General features: G+C 53.4%; 3 protein-coding genes across 4 annotated transcripts; 1 reads left to right on the forward strand and 2 right to left on the reverse strand.

The window, feature by feature from the left end:
* Positions 1–1,362: 1,362 nt before the first annotated feature.
* Positions 1,363–4,230, reverse strand: Prdx5 (peroxiredoxin 5). 2 transcript variants are annotated; one of them, XM_075973315.1, is made up of 6 exons: positions 3,991–4,224; positions 2,627–2,761; positions 2,182–2,313; positions 1,866–1,904; positions 1,689–1,750; positions 1,363–1,608 (listed from the first exon to the last, which is right to left on the reverse strand). In XM_075973315.1, exons 1-6 carry the CDS (start codon positions 4,156–4,158, stop codon positions 1,503–1,505), a joined length of 642 nt encoding a protein of 213 aa, XP_075829430.1. In that variant the 5' UTR covers positions 4,159–4,224; the 3' UTR covers positions 1,363–1,502. The 2 variants fall into 2 exon arrangements, with proteins under 2 accessions (XP_075829430.1, XP_075829431.1); XM_075973316.1 differs by lacking the exon at positions 1,689–1,750 and having other exon boundaries at positions 3,991–4,230.
* Positions 4,231–4,259: 29 nt separating this feature from the next.
* On the forward strand, positions 4,260–5,503 carry Trmt112 (tRNA methyltransferase activator subunit 11-2). The gene is made up of 5 exons (XM_075973317.1): positions 4,260–4,397; positions 4,574–4,785; positions 4,856–4,957; positions 5,077–5,166; positions 5,242–5,503. The coding sequence occupies exons 2-5, from the start codon at positions 4,708–4,710 to the stop codon at positions 5,347–5,349; spliced, it is 378 nt and encodes a 125-aa protein (XP_075829432.1). The 5' UTR covers positions 4,260–4,397; positions 4,574–4,707; the 3' UTR covers positions 5,350–5,503.
* Positions 5,453–15,790, reverse strand: Esrra (estrogen related receptor alpha). Its single transcript, XM_075973314.1, has 7 exons — positions 15,588–15,790; positions 14,045–14,381; positions 8,595–8,711; positions 8,334–8,462; positions 7,191–7,358; positions 6,830–7,099; positions 5,453–6,474 (listed from the first exon to the last, which is right to left on the reverse strand). Exons 2-7 carry the CDS (start codon positions 14,367–14,369, stop codon positions 6,215–6,217), a joined length of 1,269 nt encoding a protein of 422 aa, XP_075829429.1. The 5' UTR covers positions 14,370–14,381; positions 15,588–15,790; the 3' UTR covers positions 5,453–6,214.
* Between the last annotated feature and the right edge of the window lie 223 nt (positions 15,791–16,013).

Genomic DNA, 16,013 nt, shown 5'->3' on the forward strand with positions numbered 1-16,013 from the left:
AGCCCATGGCTTCACCCAGCCCCGTGCCCTCCCCTGGCATCCCATAACAAATCTTTCGACACCTGTCTTCTGTCTCCCAGCTCCACAGTCTCAGATTTAACTTGGACCTGTGCTCTGGACAAGTCCTGTGGTGATGGCTGAGATGTTGCTTACCTCTCTTAAAGCCCTGAACTCCTGATTTCCAGATGGCCTCAGCCAAGCAGCCCCGATACCCAAACTGCCCAATCCTGCTATAACCGAGGCCAATACTACCTTTCCAGACTAACCCTCTGAATTAACTTCTCTGCCATTCCCATCTCGAGGTTCCTTTGAGCAACAGGGCGTCTTCCACCCTGCCTGGCCTCAGTGTTTGGCTGCTGCAGAGCTGCTTTGGTCTTGAGTGCTGTATAGTGTTGTGGAATATTTGTTTAACCAGGCAAAGATGTGTTAACGCTTGCTTGCGCTGCATTTGTTTAACTATGTAAAAATATGTTGCATTTGTGTTAATTAAATAACAATAACCTGGGCTCAGAGAGTGGGATTAGCAACTAGTTGACAGGAAGTAGCAGAGGAGAGGAGGGAGGAAAGGGGGGGATGCTTGGGGCCAACCAGCCAGGCAACCACCAGTTAGCTGGATACGGAGTAGGACCTACAGAATGAAAGAAAGGCAAAAAGCCCTAAGGCGAAACAAAGATGAAAACCAGGTTCATTTAAGTTATGAGAGCTAGGGGGACAAGCATAAGCTAAGGCCAAGCCTTCATAACTAATATTAAGTCTCCGTGTCTTTATTTGGGAGCTGGCTGTGGTCCACGAGAAAGCCTGCTACAGTACAGGACTGGTACCCCTCACTACAGCTACACAGACTGGTCAGATGCTTTGTAAGCAGCTACCTCCTAAACACAGTGAAGGCTTCCCAGCCATCCCCTGCTCCCCTGAACACGGATTCTAAAGGCCAGGAGTAGGGTCTGCCTCTCCTGAGGCCCTAGGCCCTACTAGTGTCCCTGACTTTTTGTGCCTCATCCCTGCTCACCCCTGGCCACACCTTTCCCTCAGGTAGTTTCCTGTACTGCCTGGGGCTGGTACTGTGTGCTCTTAGGACGCCTGGTCGGTCGGTACCTGAGATGCTCCTGAAGGATCATCCTGTCCAGTGTTTTAAGAGTAAATGGAATCGGTCAGCTCCTAGACCAAGCACCAGCTGCCTCAGGATGCACCAAGCAGAGCCAATTCTGGCTTCCTCTCAGCTTTCAGCTTGTTAGAGGATGCTTCCGGAAACCTGCCCTGGCTGTTCTCCACTTTCTCCCATGAACCCCTGCCATTGACCTCGGCTCCAACTGGAGCTACACCAAGAGCAAGGGCAAAGCAGACAATTCCATGGCAAAGGCAAAGACGAAAATCAAACTGTTTATTGCAGAAATATGGTCAAGGTTCCATTTAAGGGGCCCCAGGTGAGGAGGGGCTGGACCTCTTGGCCCAAAGCTGGGCAGGGAAGATAGAGCAACAGAGGACCTCCATCTGGCCGGGTCTCAGAGCTGGGAGAGGATGCTGGAGGCCAGGCTGCAGGTGAGGCCTGTGCCATCCGGCTCCACATTCAGCGCCTTCACTACGCCATTGTCTACCACCATGGAAAACCTGTGGAAAAGAGGCACAGCTGCAGAGGCCGAGCCAGCCTTTAGGACCCCTCGTGCCAACGGCGAGGATTTCCACTTTACCTCTTCAGCCGGCGGTTCCCAAAGAGAGACACCAAAGAATCACCTAGTAATAAATCTGTCTCCTAGAAGACAGGCAGAGATGGGTGTCAAGAGCCCCCAAACAGGTCAGAAACTGCTCCCCACATAACACGTCCCTCCAGGACCAACTGCAGGCTGAGGGAAGGGTGGCGCACTCACCTTCCCAAAGGCCCCAGTTGGGTCAGCCAGGAGCCGAACCTGAGGGACAGAGAGTAAATGTCACGAAGAAACCTCCAGTGCCAGTGATGGTTCAGTGAGCAAAGGCGCTTGCTGCCAAGCCTGACAACCTGAGTTCATTCCCCAGGACCCCACAAGGCAGGAGGAGAGAACCAAATCTCACAAGTTATCCTCCGGCCTCCACTTATATACCATGGCATGAGGACCCATCCAACACATAAAGGAAGCAAACCAAAAGTAATAGAAAACAAGGAATCCTACCTGGGTCTGACCCCTCAGACAGAACCTCATACCTCACCTTGCCTTTCGCCTGGTGGGCTCGACCCCACTCTTCTGTCACAAAGACGTCATTAACAGTCAGACATGCCAGCACCTGCACTCCCTTGGCCTTCAGAGCCTCAGCTTGCTCCACAAACCCAGGCAGGTGGGTCTAAGAGGAAACCAAAGGGTCAAAAGACAGCAAAAGAGCAGGCGTTCCCGAGCCTGCTCTTTAGCTCCCAGTTTCTGGTATCTCTCTGATCAGGCTAAGGAACCCGGAGTAAAATGTGCCTTTTCCTTTCGCCTTGGCTACGAGGAAGCTTGAACCTAAGGATCTGTGGTCAAAAACATAAAATTCCCATGGGCAAAACTTCTGTCTCATTAGCACAATCTTTCAGTGCTCCCACGAGCAGGATCAGGCAGAGGTGTTAGATTTAACTCGGGTCCTTTTCTCCCACAGGCCTGATTCTGCAAAGAAGCCTCACCTTAGAACAGCCAGGGGTGAAGGCCCCAGGAACTCCGAACAGCACACCTTTCTTGCCCTTGAACAGCTCTGCCAGGTTCACCTTCTTCCCAGGCTCCCCCTCAAATACCTCCACGGAGGGGATGGCATCTCCCACCTGCAGACAAGGGCTCCAGGGTAAAAGGGGGTTAAAAAAGGCCTAGGAAACCACACCTAGGCAGACACAGATCTTCATGGAGCCGGTGCTGACACCCAGCAGAGAAAGTGCACCTGCCAGCTTCCAGGGTTCCACCCCTGTCTTCTGCACCTCCTGCTTGCCTCACATCTTCCAAGCTTCAAGGAAGCCTGGTTTTTGTTTCAGGCCAGCTGGTGGCCACAGAGAAAGGAGAGGCCTCCACTAGTGTTGCAATGCTGTGTAAACAAGCTACCCAAGACGGATCAACGCACAGAGAGAAGCACCCAGTCTGGGGTTGAGAAAGCACCTGGCAACAGGGAGGAAGAAAATCCTGTCCACACAATGGAAAGCCAGGGAAGACGCTCAAGGCAAAGTGTTCAGGACACAGGCTCTCAGGGTAGGCTGAGGTCAGCAGGTCAAGCGCTTGCCACCAAGCCTAACCACCTGAGTTTAGCCCCATAACCACATGGGAGAGAGACAGAACTGACTCCTGAGAAAGCTGTCCTCTCACCTCCACATGCACACGGTGTTCCCAAATATACACACTAAACATGTATTAAAGAGTGCTTTTAAAAAAGTAAAGGGCCTTTAATCCCAACACTACGGAGGCAGAGGCACGCAGATCTTTTAAGAGTCTGAGGTCAGTCTGGTATACACACCAAGTTCCAGGCCAGCCAGGACTACACAGTGAGAATGTTTTTGGTTGTTTTTGTTTTTTTCTTTAAAAAAAAAGGGGGGGGGGTAAAGTCCAAGAACAGGAGGGGGTAGGTAGGTTCAAGAAGCTTCCAGAATTCCAGAAAGACCAAATAGAAGGCGAAACATTCACAGAGGGGAGACAGCAATGGGAAAAACAAACCCCAGGTATCCAAGGGACCCCAGCTCTTTCAAAACATGCGGTGAAGTGTCATCTAGTACTATCACAAAAGGGCTGGGGCTTTGGAGAGGGTTATAAGGGATTTGAAAAGCAGCAAGGGAGATATTTTAAGAATGGAAAATGACAGCATCCAGTTGCTTGAAAATAGGGGGGACCTGTCCCTGAACGTCACACCGTTAATTTAACAGGGAGGCTCAAGTCCCGGGACTGAAGGACAGCGATGGGGTCTTGCAGAATGCATGACAGGAAGAAAGCTTCAAAGGAGGACAGCCCGAGAACCCGCGTGGAGCCCAAAGAGCCGCGACAGGGTGAACCCAGGAGAGCTAGGACCGGTCACCTTGATCGGGGCCATAGCCACCGCGGCGCTGCTGAAGCTGCGGGCCCCGCTACGCTTCCACCCTGCTGCTTCCCGGCTTGCTCTGCCGGCCTCGCACGTCCAGTTGGCCGCTGCACGGAGCACCGAACCGGCTCTGCCGCCCAGACCGTGTATCCCTGACTGCAACATACCCGCCCAGTTGTCGCAGCCCCCCGCCCGTCGCTAGGTCTGCCCACCGGAGGCGGGTGCCGAGTCCGCTCCGCCCACGCCAGCTCGTCACATCTATCACGCGGAGTTATAGGGGCTGAGCCGTGACGCATTATGACGCGGCGGGGCATGCAGGGGTCGCGCTCCATGTTTGCACGCAGAAAGAGGTGACCAGTTTACAGGTGCAAGTTCCTGACCTTGAACCGCAAACAGGGGTCGAGGTACGATCTGGCTAAGCCTCAAATGTGCTTGTTTTATACTGATCGAGAGCCGCGCACAGCACCTGTTTTGCAAGTGATTTGCATTGTACGTGCCATTCACAGCAAGCAGGTCTCCCTGAGAAGCGCTTCCGGTATCAGGACTTGATCCAACTCAAGTCTTTCCTATCCCTTTGCAGCTGCAAAACCCCAGAAATTCCAGCAAGTTCACCACTTCCGGTCCGGCGGGTTGTTCAACGGCTTCAACAACGGAAGTGGCATAAGAAGTGAGGGCTCCTTCCGGTTCCGGCCTCGCGAACTCCAGTGTGGCAACATGAAACTGCTCACCCACAATCTCCTGAGCTCGCATGTGCGGGGCGTGGGCACGCGTGGCTTCCCGCTGCGGCTGCAGGTACTTGCATAAGTCTGTCGCCCTTGTAGCTCAAGATAGAGACGCCGGGCTAAACCTTTCCTCCCCGCAGGCCACCGAGGTCCGCATCAACCCCGTGGAGTTCAACCCCGACTTCGTAGCGCGGATGATCCCTAAAGTGGAGTGGGCGGCGCTTGTGCAGGCGGCAAACACCGTGAGGATCCCGCCCCTAATGACAACCCGGGAGCGGGTCGGGCTCTCAGGGGCCCTGACCCCAGCCAGGGCAGAGTGGAGTTTGTATGCCCGGTGATCACTTGAGCCTCTCTTCCACAGTTAAACCTGACCGAAGTACCCAAAGAGCCTACTGAAGGTTATGAACAAGACGAGACGTTTTTGAGGAAGATGCACCACGTGTTGCTTGAGGTGAGAGTCCTGTCACCTGCCTAGCTGTCCTACAAGGAGGCGCCCGGTACTCAGCTTTGCCCTGCTCTCCCACAGGTTGATGTGCTAGAGGGCACCCTGCAATGCCCAGAATCTGGCCGTCTTTTCCCCATCAGCCGCGGGATCCCCAATATGCTGCTGAATGACGAGGAGACTGAGACGTAAACTTGTTAGCCACCACTTTGGCATGTTGTGATGTGTCAGTTGTATAGCCTGTTAAATAGGTGTGTGACCCCGATCTCCCCCCAGTGACTCAACAACCACCATGTACTTGAGCTCCATAGTATATTTTTTTCTCATTAAAGGTTCAAAACCAAAAGCGGTTTCTCTTTGCAGCAAATATACATTAAAATAGAGTCTCTGTACAGCCAAGGGCTCTGGGCCCTGGCTTGCCCCATGGCCCTGCGCCTCCCTGGCCAAACCCAAAAATAAATATAGTGTTATTGCTCTGCAGGGCATAGAGGCAGTGCTGTCCCCCACCCCTCGAGGTGGGAGCTGATGGGGGGCCCTGGTCACCCCAGGGGTCCAGGGGCTGGAGCCTGCTTGGAGTTATTGCTTCAAGGGGGGCACTAATGCCCAATGCAAATGAGAGGAGCGAAGGGAACAGGGGCCTTTGCTTTCCAAACCCCCCTCTGCCCTGGAGAGGGGTTCGGATTAAGCAGCAGCAAAAGCATTGCCCACTGGGAGACTGTGGCCTCCATCCCCTTCCCTCCCTGAGATCAGTTTCTGCCTCCCACACATCCCCTGCAGCCCCCTATGGCTTCCGCAAGGCCCCCTACACTCTTGGGGGCACATTATGGCTTGCAAGGGGCAGCACTGTGCCCACACCTGGGCATTCACTTTCCTGGCTTCTAACACCCCCCAGAGGGGGGAGGGGAGGGCATGAAGCCTGCTCCCAGGGGCGGATGGCATTGCCCTGGCCCTGCCAGCAGGCTGTGGCACTGCCCAGACTCCAGCTTTGCCCCCTTGGGGCTAACACCCCATGCTGGGCAGATCCTGCCAGTCACCCCACCCTGTCCCACCCCTTGCCTCAGTCCATCATGGCCTCAAGCATTTCCAAAAACAGCTTGTGCATGGGCACTTTGCCCTCCAGCTTCACCCCATAGAAATGGGCCAGGACTTTGCCTGCTGTCTGGCGGAGCAGTGGCAGCGTGAGCAGCAGCCTGCCTGCCCGCCTCCGCTCAGCACCCCCTCCAGGGCCAGCCCGGCCAGCTTCATACTCCAGCAGGGCCTCGTGCAGGGCTTCCCGCAGCTGCTCCACAGCCTCAGCGTCTTCAATATGCACAGAGTCTGAGGAGACAGAAGAACCGCTGGTTGAGGTAACTGTGGAAAGGGCAGGATTCACTTGTTTGGGCACTGCTGGACGGGGCACAATCCACTCACTGCTCTGCCTGTGAGCCAGGGCCCACCCTTTCTCACCTGTGGCCACCTCTTGTCCTCCACACCTTCCCCTCCACTACTTCCTTGTCAGCACAGCACTAGGGCTCAGAATCCTGTGTACAATTCAGGACCTTGGCTTACTTGGTGATTTTCAGTAATTAAGCCTCAATTGTCCTTATCTATAAAAAGGGACTGTGTCACCACCATTGACAATTTGAGGGCTTTATGGGGGACGGACCTGTGTGTGCCTTCCCTAGATACTCACCAGAATTGGCAAGGGCCAGAGCTTTCAACAGTACATACTCCTCCCGCTCCAGCCGCAGGGCTTGCAGTCGCCGTACCAGCTGCAGTAAGGCTGCCCCCAGATCCCCCAGACCAGCTGCCCGGGCCCCCTCTTCATCCAGGACCAGGTCCTCAGCAAATGCCAGCTCATCCTGCAGTGGTAGTGAGCGCTGGGCCACACCTAGCACCAGCACCTCCATCCACACACTCTGGAGTACTGACATCTGGTCAGACAGTGACAGCGAGGAGAAGCCTGGAGGGCGGCGGGAAGAGGACCAGTCAGGAATGCAGCAGTAAGAAGTGGCCTACCTGCTCAGAGATGCCCTGACCACCAAGCCCTTTACCTGGGATGCTCTTGGCCCAGCTGATGGTGACCACTATCTCTCGATCAAAAAGGTCGCAGAGTGTGGCCACGGCAGGGAGGTGTCCGTCAGGGCTGGCTGGATCAGGCATGGCATACAGCTTCTCAGGCTCAACCACCAGCAGATGAGACACCAGAGCATTCACTGGGGCTACAGCGACAGGTCCAAGACTAGAGTCATGAACACAGATCTAGCGGATCTCTGCAGTCCCTCAGAGCCAAGCATCTCCCAGACATTCCTCTCCCGCCTTGCTTGAGAGCACTGGTAAACCTGAAAACACAGCTCACTTCCCCAGAGAAAGGTGAGCCCTTTTCCCGGGGCTTGGATATAGCTTGCATACAACCCTAGTCTAACATTTAGTAGGTCCTGGTTCCCCTAACAACTTTTAAAGAAAGAAACCATGTGCTGATTTGTTTTTTTGTCAACGGTAGACAGACAGACAGACAGACAGACAGAGATCCTATCTGGGAAGAGGGAATCTTAATTGAGATAATGCCTGTTTCAGCTCCTGCCTTGAGTCCCTACCCTGATTTCCCCAGTGATGGAGTGTGGCCTCAGAGTTGTAAGATAAAATAAACCCTTTCCTCCCCAAGTTGTTTTTGGTGTTTTGTCACTGCAATAGAAACCTTCCTACTTGGGCATCTGACCTGTGAAGTAGTTTATTGTCCTTGAATGTAGCCACCTATGATCCCAAACTCCCAATCCTGGTTTGCCTCCTGAGTGCTGGGCTTAAAGTCATGCGGTGCTAAGGACCAAACCCAGGGCTTCACGCATGCTAGACAAGCACTCTACTGATATTTTCTTTCTTTTTTAAATATTTATTTATTAAGTATACAATATTCTGTCTGCATATATGCCTGCAGGCCAGAAGAGGGCACCAGATCTCATTACAGATGGTTGTGAGCCACCATGTGGTTGCTGGGAATTGAACTCAGGACCTTTGGAAGAGCAGGCAATGCTCTTAACTGCTGAGCCATCTCGCCAGCCCTCTACTGATATTTTCATAATTATTTTTTGGGAAGAAATGAGAGAAGGTAAGACTAGGGTCCTAGGGCATGTAAAGAAATCAAACAGACCTCTCCAGTGGCTGTCCCCTGCCCAACGCTTAGGAACCCAGGCTCTCACCTGTCTTCCGGGGGCCTCCAGCTACTGCCAGAGGACCAGCAGGAAAGGGGCCTGGAAAGGGCAACGGGTCCACCTCTGGCCGCCGCTTGTACTTCTGTCGCCCACCTCGGACGCGGTCCAGACGTACGCCTTGAATTGTAAGACCAGACTGTGTCCTAAAACAGCTGCCCCACAGAGCCCTACTCCTCTCACCTCCTCCCCAGGCTTCCACCCAACCCACAAGACCACCCCCGTCTCACCCAGGCACTGCCCAGCGCTCACCCTCCTTGAGCATGCCCACCCGCAGGCACTTGGTGAAGCGGCAAGCCTGACAGGCCTTGCGTCTCCGCTTGGTGATCTCACACTCATTGGAGGCCGGACAGCTGTACTCGATGCTCCCTGCCAGGAAGAGGCAGGGCTCCAGTGGCAGCCTCCCAGAGCCCAGAGGGGGCCCCCCATGACAGGAGAGCCCTGACTCACCCTGAGCAAGCACCAGTCTGGGGGTATGGGGAGGAAAGGGAGAGCAGGATGCCATGAGCAGGGCAGGGAGGGGACAGCCACTGCACTGCGGGAGCCCTGCTTGGATGAGGCCAGGCCCTGGAAGTCAAGCTGCATATTCGCCCTAAAACCATACTGCTGGCCTACACTGTCCAGGGCCACAGCAACCTCCCAGATAAATCCACTGAATCCTCGCCTCCCTTGCCTCAAGCATTGCTTTCTACTCCTAGAAATCCTCCAGTGCTATCTTCCTCTCCACTAGGACAGGCTCTCCTGGTCCTCCTACCCACTGGCGGCTCTACGGTTTCTGTATAGTGAACTGATCAGCCCTTGAGGCTGTCCTACCTCGTTCTCCCTATCTCCCAGACTTTCAGCTTGAACAGCATTGTGCTCTAGACATACAGCAGCCCCAGGACACCCCAAGCTCTCCAATCCCCTACCTCTCCTACCAAGTCTGCAACCACCTTCCATTGCTCCAGAAACCTAAGTAGCATCTTCCCTTCTCTCAACCACAACCCAAGCCACTGGCAGTGTGGGAGTGTCACCTTCTCACCCACCAGAACCCAGCTCTGCCGACAGCCTCCATCTTGTCCACCTTTGTGGCTCACTGGCCTCCTGCTATCTGTTCTCCACATAGCAGCCTGAGGGATCCTGCCCCTGTCCTCTCATCAAATGCCCCAGTCAGTTCTCTTAAGTATAAGCCCAGGTGAAGCAGTGTCCCACAGGTTCTCACAGCCAAGCTCCATCACTTATAATCCTGTTCTGCACAGCACGCTCCGCAGACAGAGCCAGCCTCGGGGCATTCTGTTCCTTGCCTGGGGCTCTAGTCCTGGCAACCAGGCACGCTCCCTTACCTCCTATCACCTTTGAGAGGCCTTTCCTGAGCAACCCAAGACAAATCCCTACATTTGCCTGCAGAAACTCTCAGGCCTTATCATCTGATACAGAACACACGCGTTCAGTTATCCTGTGGCTTTCAGCTCTTGTTTTGCTTTTTTGAGATGGTTTCATACCATGGTCCAGCCTAGTCTTGAACTTGCAACAATCCTCCTGCCTCAGTCTCATGGGCGTAAGACACACCATACCTGGTTGATTTGGTTTTAGTTTTTGAGATTTGTGTGTGGTTGCATGTAAGGTGTCTCCATCAATGGTTCTCAACCTTTTTTGATTCTGAGACAGGGTCTCACTGTGCAGTCCTTGTTGGCCTTAAATTCACTATATAGACAAGGCAGGCCTCAAACTCTGCCTCCTGAGCACTGGGATAAAGCTGTGCCTAATATGACTGACTTCTCCACCATATATATGTTTTTTTTCAAAACAGGGTTTCTCTAACAGCCCTAGCTGTCCTGGAATTAGTTCTGTAAACCAGGCTGACCTCAAACTCAAGAGATCCAGCTGCCTCTGCATCCTGAGTGCTGGGATTAAAGGCCTGTGTCACCACTTCCTGGCTTCACCTTATATTTTGAAACAAGGTCTCTTATTGAACCTAGAGTTCATCAACTCAACAACAGTATCCCAAATCCTCCTGCCACTGTCTCTCAACATCTGACTTTTTTTTTTCTTTTTTTTGGTTTTTCGAGACAGGGTTTCTCTGTGGCTTTGGAGCCTGTCCTGGAACTAGCTCTTGTAGACCAGGCTGGTCTCGAACTCACAGAGATCCGCCTACCTCTGCCTCCCGAGTGCTGGGATTAAAGGCATGCGCCACCATCGCCCGGCTCAACATCTGACTTTTATGTGAATACCAAGCATCTAACTCAGATACTCTTGCTTGGGCAGAAACATATGACCAAATGTGCCATCTCCTCAGCTCCCACTTTTGAGCTTTTGTGAACAAAGTCAGATGTAGCCCAATCTGGCCTCTTAACTATGAAGTGGAGGATAACTTTGAACCTTGATCCTACTGCCTCCTCTTCTAAATGCTAAAATCACAGGAATGTGCCACCACACCAGAGAAGAAGACACCGGCTTGCTCTATAGCCCATATGTACTCCATATGTAGCCCAGGTTTGCCTTGAACTCACAATCCTCTTAACTCAGCGAATGCTGGGATTAGACGAATGCCAGTGTGAACGCCTTAACCTATCTGTTCACTCTTATCCCATCTACTGTCAGCCTGTTTCCCAAGGCTAGTCACAAGACCTGACGTGTAGTGGGTACCAGTGGCCCCTCAGCCTCACAGCTGTTCAACGAACAAATCACAAATCACACAAGCAGCCAGCAGGCCTTCCATGCTTCTCTCCTCCTCCACCCAGCAGGGCTGCTATACTCAGTTCAAGACACCTCCTCAGGAAAGCCCTTGGCCCTGCTCCTTGCCTTCCAGCACATGCTACAAAACAAAGAGGACGGTTCTGACAATCAGGTTCCCCTGGCCATCCTCAGTCTCAGCCGTGTCTGGAACACAGGCCGGGGAGGTAAAGAGCAAGGGACAGTCTGAGTGCTGCACACACACCTGTATTCCAACACTTTGCAGGCAAAAGGTAGAGAATCTCTAGATGGAAGCCATCCTGGGCTACACAGCAAAACTCTGCTTAAAAACGAGAACTAAGCAAGGGATGTGGGGACTTATCATTGTGGTTTATTTATATGCTTATTTTGAGACTGGGACTCTCTCTATAGGTCTGGCCGTCCTGGAACTCCCTCTACAGATCAGGCTGGCCTTGAACTTAAGAGATCCGCCTGCCTCTGCCTCCCAAGGGCTAGGATTAAAGGCGTGGGCCACCACTGCGTGACTGTACATTGTATTTCTTATTTCTAAAATTTGTGAGCCTTCAATTTTCCGAACTGCGAAGTAGCATGATTAAAAACAACATATACTTGAGGCTGGAGTGTAGCTCACTGGGGCAGTGCATGCTCAGCATTCACAAGGCACTGAATTCTCTTACTAGCAACCTCTCTCACCGCATCCCCCCAAAATCATACTGCAAGAGGAAGGCTGGAAAAAAAAAAAGAATGGAGCTGGGTATGATGGCACAGGCCTTTAATCCCGGCAATCAAAAGGCAGAGGCAGGCAGATCTCTTTGAGTCCCAGGCCAGCCTGGTTTACAGAGTGAGTTCCTGTATGGACAGCAAGAGCAATACAGTGAGAACCTATCTCCATTTAAAAAAGAAAGAAAGAAAGAAAGAAAGAAAGAAAGAAAGAAAGAAAGAAAGAAAGAAAGAAAGAAAGAAAGAAGAGAAAATTAAGGTAATTACAGCAGTTAGGTCTGGCCCACAGTATAGGGAGGCATATGTCAGGCACCTGGCTCTGACCAGCAAGGAGCAGTTTTAGGCCAGTGCACTTCAACCAAGTAAAGACTCATTGGAAGCAGGCACGTAGCGCATTAATTCCTTCAGTCACAATATTCTGGAGGCAGAGGCAGGCAGATCTCTGTAAATGTAAGACTGCCCTGATCTACGGGGTGAGCGGCAGGCCAGCCAGGATTGCACAATGAGACTCTGTCTTAAAACAACAACAAAGCTCCACAACACACCACTGGAATGTCACTATCAGTGGTCCGAAGTCCAGTTACCAGTGCTCAGCTCTGGGCCTGCACCAACATCAGGGCTGTCATTTTCTACTGGAGAGATCTGAGCAGCCACAAAGCCTCCCTGTGCTTCGGCTCTTAACCCTGACCATTTCTCATGGGGTTGCACAAGGGGCTGAGATCCTGAAAGGGGACAGTACCTATCACAGGATAAGCACTCAAGAAAAAGTGTTCATAAACTATTTGAGGGGTGGCAAGATGGCTCAGTAGGTATAGGTACTTGATGCCAAACCTGATGACCTGAGTCCAATGCCCAGGTCCTAGATGGCAGAAGTCAAGAACTGACTCTCACAAGTTGTCCTCTGACCTCTACACATATACAGTGGCTATAAGTGCATACACACGCGCACACACAAAATAAACACATACTGGGGCTGGAGAGATGGCTCAACGGTTAAGAGCACTGGTGCTCTTCCAGAGGACTCAGGTTCAATTCCCAGCACCCACATGGCAGCTCACAACTGCCTGTAACGCCAGGAAATCTGACACCTTCATACTAAATGCACATAAAAGAAAGTAAAAACCAATTATTTAAATAAATAAATAAATAACTACCAAGAATTTTTAAAAAATTACTTGCAGTGGGGTTTGCCTATAATGACAGCACTCCTGGGAGGCTGAGGCAAAAGGATGGAGAGTTCTAGGCCAGCCTGGAACAGTAAGTTCTAGGCCAACTACATAAAAAGTTAATGCCTCAATGTTTTTGTTTTTTGAGACTGGGTTTCTCTGTGTAACGTACTGGCTGTCTGGAACTCACTTTGTAGACCAGGCTGGCCTCGAACTCACTGAGATCTGCCTCCCAAGGGCTCGGATTAAAAGCCTGGGCCACCACTGCTCAGCTAAAAAAAAAAAAAAAAAAATCTTTTTTTTTTTTTTTTGATTTTCGAGACAGGGTTTCTCCGTAGCTTTTGGTTCCTGTCCTGGAACTAGCTCTTGTAGACCAGGCTGGCCTCGAACTCACAGAGATCCGCCTGCCTCTGCCTCCCAGTGCTGGGATTAAAGGCGTGCGCCACCACCGCCTGGCATCAGTTACCCTTAAAAGAAGGAATTCTGGGACGTGGTGGAGATAAGTAGGCAACTACTAGAGGCAAAAAGAAAGCCAGGAGCACGCCTTTAATCCCAGCACAGGGCAGATGGATGTTCAAGGCCAGCCCAGCCTAGTTGGGGACAGCCAGGGTTGCAACACAGAGAATCTGATTGGGGTTGGGGGGCAGGAGCAAAAATTCTATGGCAGGTAGACACCTGCATCCTGGCTTATGCCCATTCCAATCCAATGACCTATGTTAGTGGTTTCTCTTTCTTTTTTCTTTTCACATAGTCCTAGTTGGCCTTCAACTTATTATATAGTTAATGATGACCTTGAATTTCTGATTCTCCTAGTTCCACCTCCAAAGTTCTGAGATTCTAGGTATGCAACACCACACCTGGTTATACTGTGCAGGACAGAACCTGGAGCCTCCAGCAAGCTCTCTACCAACTTAGCTACGTCCTCAGCCAACACACCTCTTAAAAAAACAAACACAAACACAAACAAAAACAACTTCCCTGGGAAGTACAAGGAAATTCATACTCTAAACTGTCAACCCCCAGCAGCAGGAGACAGGCTCAGGGCCTCCCGCAAGCATCTCTATACCAGCACTGTTGGAAGATTCCAGGCCCAAAGGCTATTGGGCAAAGGACACAGAAAGAGGATGAGGGGTAGGGGCTCACCCTGAATGGTCCTCTTGAAGAAGGCTTTGCAGGCCTCACACGATGCCACACCATAGTGGTAGCCGGAGGCCACATCCCCACAGACCAGGCAGAGGCGTTTGGGCAGAGAGCTGAGCACTAGCTTCCCACTGCCCTGCTCACCAGACCCTGCACCCTCCCCGTCCTCCTCCTCCTTGTGCCCTGGAAGGCAGCGGGTTGGAGCTGGTCCCGGGGCCAGGGTCACAGGGGGTTCAGTCTCAGTCTCTGAGGAACCCTTTGGACTGTCAGGGCTGGCTGGCTCTGCCTTGATGTAGAGAGGCTCGATGCCCACCACCTGGCTGGACATGATGCTGGTCACCTGCAGGGAAAGACCATCAGGGTCACAGTGAGGCACTCTGCCACATGGGTTGGGCAACACTGGGCCTAGGCCAAGCTTCCAGGCTCAGCCAAGGAGAGGGAGGAGGCAGAGTCCAAGGAAGGGCTGCCCATGAAGAGGGCCCCCAGCTGTCACCATGGGAACAGAGTCTCCAGAGCCTCTGGGGCCAGTTAACTGACAGCAGGTCCTCCTCTTGGGAACCAGGGAGAGGCTTGGCAAGTTTAACTCCCACCCAAGCCAGGAAGCAGGCTAATCTCAACCTGCAGGCAACTCTCAACCCCCAAACGTAATACCTCTCCCGAGTTTTCTCCAGATGCTGGGAGGGCTCCATTTAGGCACTGAGTATTCAAGAGCACACTTAGGAACACGGCGGAGGGGAGGGGGTGTTTAGCCACTCTCTCAGGAGTTTCCACCTGTCCACACATGCTCACTGTCTCCTGAGGATCTTCACACTCACACATGGCCTTTAACCAGTCCCAGTTCTCACACACTCCCAGTAAAAGGGCACACTCAATAAGCAAGCTCACACTCAAGTCTTATGATCACACTCTCTCTCCAGACTCTTGTAAGAGAACCTCTCACCTCTGACACGCCACCCCCTCTTGCCTTAGCAAGCCCAGTCCAGCCACGCCGTGTAGGGCGCGGCTCCACCTCTTTTGCACCCCAGGCCTGCACGGTTCATTCTTACACTCCAGCTGTCGCAGAGCCCACCACCTCCTGCGACCTCCCGGGGCGCCCCCCGACCCCGGCGCCCCAACCTGCGCACACCTATGGGAAGTTGCCTGAAGTTACTTGTGTCCCCCCCCTCCCCCACTACCCGCGGGGGACTTCTATCAGGTTATCAGGAAGTAAGAAGAGGCGACGAGGAAGAAGTTCTCCCCCGCGCTGCGATGACCTATGACCCAGAGAGGAAGGTGGCCCAAAGCCCCTGCAAGCGCCCCCACGTGGCCTCTAGGGCCCCTTTCAACCCTAGTCCAGCCCGAGGGTTCCTGCAAAGCTCAAGGGTCGAGCTCAACGCTGCCCGGAGGCTCTCTCCGAGGCCCAAGAATAACCCGGGGCCAAGACCCGTCCTGACCCGCCAGCCGCACTGGCGCGACCCCGCCTGCAACCCGCCCCCAGCCCGCGCTCGCACATGGCCCCCGCCGCGCCCGCCCACCCCCGCGGCCGCGCTCCCCTCCGCCCCCGGACCTGGGGCTCCGACAGGGCTGGCGGGCAGGCATGGGGGCCGAGAGGCCCGGAACGCCGGGATGAGCAGGGGCCGCCTCCTCCGGCCGCGCCGCCCTGCCGCGCTGCGTCCCCCCTCACTCGGCGGCGCCGCTGACTGCTTGTAGGACACAAAAGGACATCGCGGCCGCTTCCTACTCTGCTTCCTCCAGCTGACAGCGGAGGCGGGGTCGGCCCTGCGCATGCAAATCAGGGGGCCGGGCCAGGTGCTTTATGCTAATCATCCGAAGGGAGCGGGCGGCGCCTGCGTACCCGGAGGCCAGTGGGCGGGCTTTAGCGACGTGTTCTCGTGCGTCGCCGCCCCGGGGGCGGGGCCGGAGCCTAGGCAGGAGCAAGGACTCGGAGCGCCTTTGCGTCATGAAGGTAGGCGGTACTCCACCTTACAGGAGT

This window comes from Microtus pennsylvanicus, chromosome 5 (genome assembly GCF_037038515.1).
Source record: "Microtus pennsylvanicus isolate mMicPen1 chromosome 5, mMicPen1.hap1, whole genome shotgun sequence".
NCBI lineage: Eukaryota > Metazoa > Chordata > Mammalia > Rodentia > Cricetidae > Microtus > Microtus pennsylvanicus.